We start from the raw sequence: 8,745 nt of genomic DNA on the forward strand, positions 1-8,745 counted from the left end.
GATGTCTATAGGAAGGTACACTGAAGAAAAATGCTGATATTCATTGGAGCCCAAAACTGGCACTACTGAAAGGCAGAGAAAGGATTACAATACATTAGCCTAGTATGAAAAGGCTTACAGGTTTTAAGGTCTTAATCTCGTGGTACATGTTACTTACATGATTGATTGATTCCATGTATAATTTTGTACATAACTGTTTTGTATATAATTGTCATTGAAAGATGGGCCTGGGTTTTAATCTCTTAACTCTGAGTGTCTAACTGAATGTATTAATAACATGAACTGAAAACCCCACCAGCCTCAGTCAAATTTTGTTTCTAGTCACTTTGCTGTGGTGGTGTTCAAATCAACTTGTTACTGTTTTTTTCTGTTTTAACTATGTGCCTCAAAATGAATTTGCTCACTTCAAGGGTATCTATGTAACTGTTATTTGTATTCTATTCCTATTTGCGAGATGGTCACATCACAGATAATCAATTCAAATTGGTATCCCTTCATATTATTGCGATTTTAAATTACAATTTTAAGATCAAGACTGGCAAGTCTTGTGGGAAAATAGTCTAGAAAACACACTGCAAATGGCTGTGAGTAAAAGTCTACCATGTGGGGATATTTTTTCTTTTTCTTTTCTTCCAGGGGGCTCAAAGCTTGTTACAGAATCATGTTGAAAAGAAAAGTCTTGCACATTACGTCAGTGTGTCATACAAGGTTTTGTGGAGTGAGTTACAATACTAGGATATCTACAAACAACATTTAGGTCATCAGAACAGTATTTGAGAAAAGTACAATTGTGTTGTACTAACTGTTTCATGTCCATTTGTACTCTTCACTGATTTTAAAGCATAGTATAACAGTACATGTACTATCTGTAAATGTGTCAAGAGAAATTACTGTATATAATCAATGTTTTTTAAGTAAATTTGAATCCTCCAATAAACTGATTTCTGTCTGCTGTGACTTACTGAATGTTATTTTTTTCCAGGCTTTCTTTACAAGGTGGCTTGAAACAAATGTCAAATTATTCATTTTATCTTGGTTTCCGACTTTCATCACTTGTTCAATCAAAATGGAATCTTAGGGCAAGACTGCAACTCCCAGAAATACTTTTCGTTTCCTATGTTGACAAACAGCTGATTTCCGGTGTCTTTAAATGTCCTGCCATTATTCTTCGACAAGCAGCAGCTAGGTTCGATGTTATTTGACGGAAAGAGACACCCAAACGTGGGATACGTTTAACCATTGGGATGCTTAAATATTTAAGTATTTGTTTTATACCGTTACGGTCTTTAGAGGTGTGAGTTTTTTTTTGTAAGATTAACGGTAGTGATATCGCGGGTTGTCTTTTCTGCCGCAGTCAGATATTTTCACCTTAGTTACATTTTAGCAACGTAGCTACATACCTACATAAATTAGTTACCTTCCTTGTAAATTAACACAGTTACCTAACGTTTCTTCGGGTGTCATCTCTTTGCTAGCCAACCATGCTACTAGTTACAAGCCAGCGTTAGGATATCTTGTCAGGCAGTACGAATGATTTTGAGTTTATCTGTCGAGGTTAAAGCAACGAGTTTATAGCCATCTGTTAACTAAGTAACGTTATTAGTGTTGGCAAGCTACTGAAGCTAGCTAGCTAACTAGCTAATGTGTAGCCAAATGCTATGTAAGTAAATAGCTTCCGTCTGACAGTGTATGATTGCTAGGCAGTGGTTGATTGGATACATACGCTTGGCACCTAGCCACCATCGTTCGCCGATATCACATCAACAGGCGAATCTTGTAACCAATTTTATGTTTCACGTTGGTCAGAGCGCTTGAGTTGGTGCCAGGCTGTGGAAAGCAGAGAAAGGAGGGGGGGTGAGAGAGTAGTGAAACGCACACAGTGTTCTTTGTGCCAGGGGTTTGGCCCAGTCTCCACCAGCAAAGCGCAACACTAACTGCCCAGTCGGCTCTGTTCAGAGCAGCTTCAGAGCCATGACAACTCAAAGGGATGTCGATATTGTGAGTATTAATTGCAACCCAACACAATCAATCCTTAGTTACTGCATAAGATCCAATGCTGTGCATGTCTAATATTGACGTGGTTACAGTGTTTGATGTTTTCCATGTCTGAATGTATTTGGAGGCTAGTTTAGGATCAGGGATTAACTCAAACAGAATAGCTGCTGTTTTTGTAATCATCTGTCAATCTACATTTTGAGATTGCCCCACATTTTTTGTAGAGGTGAGCCTTAAAGGCCCAGTGCAGTCAAACGTGATTTTTTTTTTCTTCCCCCCGTGTTTTTATAAACATTTCCACACTGAGGTTGGAATAATGCTGTGAAAATTACAATGCACTTTTGGTGTAAGAGCTGTTTTTCAGACTGCCTGAAATGTCAGCCAGTTTTGGTGGGAGGGAGTTTTGGCCTTCCATGGTGACGTCACCATGTGGTAAATTGGTTAATAGACCAATTGAGTTCCAAACCTCTCTGCCTATAACAGCTCATTTAAACTTTTCCCTTCCCCACTCAAAACATTCCCAGACAGTCTTAGCAATATTTTTGCTTGTGAAATTGTCCTTTGCTAAGAAGCTATTTAAAAAATTAAAAAAAATCTTTGTTTTGAATAAAAAAAAAATACAATCTCGCTAAGCTACTTAATTGTTACCCTGAAATGATTTGTTACCCTGAAATGATTGAGATATAAACGGCTGCATTGGACCTTTAACTGATTTGTTTCCTATCCCAAAATCACAGCTTTACCCTCTTGGATATTGTTCATTTCCGAACAAATCTGTATGACCAGTGTAAAAACCATGTCCGTGGCACTTTTGTGTTAAGGCATGGATGGAGAGGAGATTGTTTATGATTTCAATTTGACTGGTTAGCCTCAGTTCTGAAAAAATGATCTAAAATCAATGCAGAAGCTAGTAGGCTACTCTGGACTGCCTGTACTATTGTACTGATGCCAACTTGTGGTGGTCTGGATTCGTCTACTTTAGCTTATTTGGTAGAATCCCTCACTGTCACATTTCTGTTCTCAATGGACGCATGTTGCAGGCCTTTTCTCTTAATTCAAATCTGAGTTTTTAAAGTGCATTTTTGTTTCTCATGATTGGATAATCTTAACAGTATATCCTTGATGGATTAAAAAAAAAGGGCAGCTGGGCAGATTCTAGTTATTTTTTGTGTGTGTTTGGTTGTGGATAAAGGGGGGGTTAAAGCTTGTTAATGATGACATGGGTATGTAACCCCACACGGAGGGGTTATGCAGTTCATGGGGGGGAGGGGATGGGACTTCCTCTGCTTAGGGGGGGGTGGCGGCGTGTTTTGTAAACGGATCATTGTAGGACTGTCCTGACGTCACACTTGGTGGCACGCTCTTTGTTCTGGCTTCCCTGATTACCAACAGAGAAAGTTTAGGATCAAATGAACCCATTGAAATATGTGGCGAAATTACCATCTGTTAATGTAACTTTGATATTGGTCTCCAAACTATAATAGTATTGGTAGGCCTAATGGTTGGACTGCCATGATTTCCCAGGCATTTGCTGGATTCTGGTGGAATACCAATATCTACTTTGGTGAATGATTTATTTTTTTAATGTGAGGCAGTGGTTGTGTGTGTGTGTGTGTGTGTGTGTGTGTGTGTGCAGCGTGTTACGATCTGTCAACTGATGGAGAGATGCAGAGGAGTGCTGGAGACAGTGTGCCTTCCGTCCATAATGATGCTTCAGAGCATTTTCCCCTATCAGAGGTTCTGACCTGGAGCTGCTGCCACCACAGGAGGGAAGGCTTTGAGCCTGGGTCTCCTCTTGTGCAGGCATTGCTGTGTATGCTTAAGGCTACTTACCCTAGCGGATGTTTTATGAGTTTAGGATTGATGAGTTGATAATAGATCCCATTTACATGGAGTGTCTGACAGGAAACCTCAGGGTTGCACTACCTCATTCTACTTCATGTGAAATTATGTTTCCCTATTGCCCAATAGGATTTCAATTTCATGACTTGTATGTACTATGATTTCTCAGAAATAATCAGTTGGTTTTATTCATCATTTGATTCATTATTCTGTGGCATTTGGGATTTGACTCAATGCACTGGACCAACTGCCTTACCTTGTTCATTTGTCCTCTTTCGCCGTCTGGTTTTCAATGAGAGCGTTTATTCCCAGCAGAACTCTGCAAACAGCATGTGGATGATGTAACCGTTAAACCAAATAACTATTTTAAATTGAAAAATTCATTATTATAAAAAAAAATGTATGCCATTACCCAAGTCTCCTAAAAAAGTAAACCAGGACCATCCTTTTGGACTCTGTAAATGACTAATAAATATGAAATGGTCTCTGTTTGTTTTAGGAGCCTTTTTAAGGCTTTAGGGAAACATGTCATGAGGTGCTATTACGATTAGGGCAACATATCAAACACATTTTTATGTATTTATTTCAATGCTTTCATTTAGTGGACTGGGTGGGTACGCGTAACCCTGGGGGATATCCCTTGGCAATATCAATGTAATAATGTGGCCCAGGGCTGTCTGGGACACCTGGGGTTATCACATTAGGCCGACAGCCCGGAGAGAGGAGCTGCTCCCTGCCTCAAGCCACTGAAGGCCCACTGTTCTCCCCCTCCACCCCATCACCCCCCAGCTACACCCTTATCTATGCCCTGTCCTACTATAGGGGCTCACTACACAACAAGCTCAGTCCTCTCTGAAGGAAGCAGCCCAGTCAAAGGGGCTGAGAGCTGCACCAGAGAAATCTAATTAGACAGGAATGCCAATTTCGGTGCGGGCTTCCGAAGGTCATCTCATGTCATTCGAGGTGAGAGAAAACGGAAGGATTCCATGTGATTAGGCGAAGCTACGTGCCTCTCATTGCTCGATGGGGTGGAGATGTGGACTTTTATTATACTGTAATTTTGTGTGATTTCTGTGGCGCATGTGTAGGATTATTAAGAGGTTTTGTTTGGGCCATTCCAGGTGAACCTGCGTCTTATCCTGGTCAGTGGGAAGACACAAGACTTCATCTTCTCCCCCAACGACTCGGCCATGGACATCGCCAAGCACGTCTTTGATAACTGGCCCTTGGGTGAGTTTTTGCGTGTTGGGAGGTGGACCAGGAAACTACCACTTCACGGTCTTGTTTTTTTTTATTGAGTTGTATTGCGGAATTAATCCGGTCACTTCAACTGTCTGATTTAGTGTACTGGGCATACTCCTGTTTCTTGTTGTGAAAGACCACTTTGAAGTCCTTTACTGTTGTAGGAACAGCTGTTGGACCATGCCTTGTGTCCTAACACTTTATTCCTCTTCGACACCCCTGATGATGGTAGTAATGTTTGTGTGGGTTCAACCACTGCAGGAAGTGTCTGTCTGAGTTTCTTTTTTTTCCCCCCTGAGCTTCTGTGTGTTGCTCTAATGTTGTCTCATCGCTCCATCAGGATGGGAGGAGGAGCAGGTGAGCAGCGCCAGCATCCTACGCCTCATCTTCCAGGGACGCTTCCTGCATGGCAACGTCACCCTGGGAGGTATTTGATGGACCCTCCTACACACACACACACACACACACACACACACACACACACACACACTCATCCTACATGTCTGAAATTCACTAGTGAATACTGTGATTGAATGACCTGTGTCCTTTGAGATTGTTTGACCCTAGAGTCGATGTCCGCTCCCCCGCAAACATCTAATTAGCATAATAAAAACAACTGTTTGAGTAAGAGTCTGGTTTTTTTTGCATGGGCTGTGTCTCAATCCACCACATCCGCCAATGGCGGCCTTAGACTCTAGAGGGTTACCCGTGCTACAGTTAAGGACGTTCACTGGAATGAATGAATCTTCAAAGATGGAGAATGGGCATTCGGAATATGTTTAGTAATACCATAATTAAAGAGGATTTACATATTCTGCATATTAATTGTTCATTGTGTCTCTGTCCTTTTTTGTTTTCTAAGCTTTAAAGCTGCCCCCTGGCCGAACAACTGTCATGCATTTGGTTGCCAGAGAGACCCTGCCAGAGCCTAACTCCCATGGTGAGAACCCCTCCATCTCGTTCTGTCTCCTCATCTCAAGGAGGTCAACCCATCCCATCACATAGCTGTCAGGGACCATGTTGAGCTGTAATTGCTACAGCTTTAGGCCTTATGGTCCCTTTTAAACCGGAAAGTCTGGTGATATTTGTTCTCTAGTTGTCGTGTTTGCAGTTGTCTCACCAAGTTTCTTTCTATCGTCCTCGTCTTTGTAGGTCAGCGTAACCGGGAGAAGACAGCGGAGAGCAACTGCTGTCTGCTCTTGTAAAGACGACAACAAACAACAATCCTCCCCTTAACCCTCCCCCACATTCACCCCTGCTCGGCTTCTGTCTGCCCGTCAACCATGGATTTGGAGAGATCACAGGGAGATGGGTCACAGAGCTGTCAGCGTGCTGTTTGTCACATGTTTGTGGCACTCTGGCCCAATCGGTGGCTTTGGAATTATTATTATTTTTTTTTTTCCGTACCCATTTATTCAGATCAATTTTCTTTTTTCACCCTTTTGCCAGATTCTGCCTTTTTTCTTCTGTGTTGTAAAACCATGTTAAGAATTTGTACATATAATCTCCATGGTTACCCAGGATGAGCTAGCTGGGTGGCCATACAGGTTTTGAAGACCTCCCACAGAAACACTGTCAAACTATGACTTCGGAACTTTGACCCATACTGTGGCGTTGGTCGTTTGCATTGACTCCAAGTATCTTTCTGCGAATGAAATGGAAGTTCCCACGGCTCTTGTAGAACGGCGTTAAAACCTCTCATTGCACTTAACTGGGTTGTTTATTTGAAAGTGTTTCTTGTAGGTTTTCTTTTTGTATCGTCTTAATCTTCCCATCTTACAGAGGAAGAGGGAATAATGTCCTACTGTTAGACAAAGTGCCATCATCCTCACCCGATGTAGACCGTGCACAGTATGGTAGTTGACTCCTGCTAGCAGGGTATTTGTAGTCTGCCATAGCACCAGTAGAGTGGTATGTATCTCTGTGACATGGGCCACACTCGTGTTTGTTCCTGGACTTGGACCAACACAGGAAGAGTTCAAAGTTGTAAAGGGACAGCTCTGTCAACACCTGTGTGTGTGGCATTGTCACGTGTTTGATCCCCTCTGATGAACTGGTCTAGCTAGAAGAATCTGAACTGGTCTAGCTAGAAGAATCTAAACTGGTCTAGCTAGAAGAATCTAAACTGGTCTAGCTAGAAGAATCTAAACTGGTCTAGCTAGAAGAATCTAAACTGGTCTAGCTAGAAGAATCTAAACTGGTCTAGCTAGAAGAATCTAAACTGGTCTAGCTAGAAGAATCTAAACTGGTCTAGCTAGAAGAATCTAAACTAACTCCTATATGTTCTCACCCTGGTTGTGAAGACTTGCTTTTTTTTAACTATGTGAAAAGTATTGAAGGATTGCTTCTGAGTGACCATTGTCATTCTGTATGGCTTCCACCTCTGATCAACACGACCATTTAGACTTCATCCTGTCCCGTGGGACAGCCCCCTCGCCACTCCCCGTCCGACCTGAGTGAGGAATAAGGGAATCGACACCAGGAGCCAGTCAACAGAGAGGTGTTGGTAGTTGGAGGGCTTCATGGCCAACTACAGGACATTAGGGCTAGAGGCATGGGAGTGAGCAAGTCCTTGGAGAGGAGATGATGATGATGATGATGATGATATTTGACCTCCTTTTGGATGCTGTCAGTTTTTGTTTGCCTTTTTGATTGTGGAATTATTCAGTAATATCATTAATATTGGAAAAAGTCCATTTTTATCTTGTATTGATATTGTTTGTCCAGTTGCTGATGTCTGACTCCTGTTAATTGAATGATTTTTGTCCCAGGGGTTAGTGTGTGTGTGGGAATTGTGTATTAATTTTACATGACTGTTGTATGTGTGAGTGGATGGGTTGGGGAAATGACTGAGTGTATGGAGACAGTATGTGTATTTGAGTAATGGGTGTGTGTTTGTGAAAACCTAAAAGCTGTGTGTTTGTGTGTGAGCACTGGAGGTTAGTGATGCAGGTGGTGGAGTAGGAGGACAGATTAGTCTTGGGTGGCTGTGGTTTCCATGGAAACTGTGTGAATCCTTCCTTTTGAGTGTCCTTTGGTTAGTGTCCGTCAACCAATGTCACTGCTATGAAATGTAGCTCAATATGAATAAATGTAAAAAAAAAATAATACTAATGAAATGTGGTTTGCTTAAAGCTTGTATTATAAATTAATAAAACATCTTTAAAGAAATGTTCTGTACATTTTAAAGTGTGAAACACTTTGCTTGGACAATATGCATTCTTCATTGTTCATTGTAGAGGTCGTGACTTGTGATATAGGGGACAGATCTATGTTCTTTGGCAGTAGCAGAGCAGATGGATGGCCGCTGGGTGGCAGTGTTGTGTAGCTGCTCCATTATCCTAGTACCTGGGCTATCATTGTTCAACACCTCCTGGTTGAGTCCTGTATTTGTATTTTTTTTTATTAACTAGGCAAGTCAGTTAAGAAAACCATGACGGCCTTCCCCAGTCAAACCCGGACGACGGTGGGCCAATTGTGCGCCGCCCTATGGAACTGCCAATCACGGCCGGATGTGATATAGCCTGGATTCGAACCAGGGACTGTAGTGATGCCTCTTGCATTGAGATGCGGTGACTAAGACCGCTTTGCCACTCAGGAGCACCTGTACCGATAAGAATTCCGTGTGTGTGTGTGTGATACTCCAAGGTCAAAATGTACTATTTG

General features: G+C 41.9%; 1 protein-coding gene across 1 annotated transcript; it reads left to right on the forward strand.

Moving 5' to 3' along the window:
- The first annotated feature begins 1,129 nt into the window (after nucleotides 1–1,129).
- Nucleotides 1,130–8,276, forward strand: ubl3b (ubiquitin-like 3b). The gene is made up of 5 exons (XM_029729895.1): nucleotides 1,130–1,998; nucleotides 4,959–5,067; nucleotides 5,420–5,506; nucleotides 5,942–6,019; nucleotides 6,232–8,276. The coding sequence occupies exons 1-5, from the start codon at nucleotides 1,972–1,974 to the stop codon at nucleotides 6,282–6,284; spliced, it is 354 nt and encodes a 117-aa protein (XP_029585755.1). The 5' UTR covers nucleotides 1,130–1,971; the 3' UTR covers nucleotides 6,285–8,276.
- The last annotated feature ends 469 nt before the right edge of the window (nucleotides 8,277–8,745 follow it).

Source organism: Salmo trutta, chromosome 3 (assembly GCF_901001165.1).
Source record: "Salmo trutta chromosome 3, fSalTru1.1, whole genome shotgun sequence".
NCBI classification, from domain to species: Eukaryota; Metazoa; Chordata; class Actinopteri; order Salmoniformes; family Salmonidae; genus Salmo; species Salmo trutta.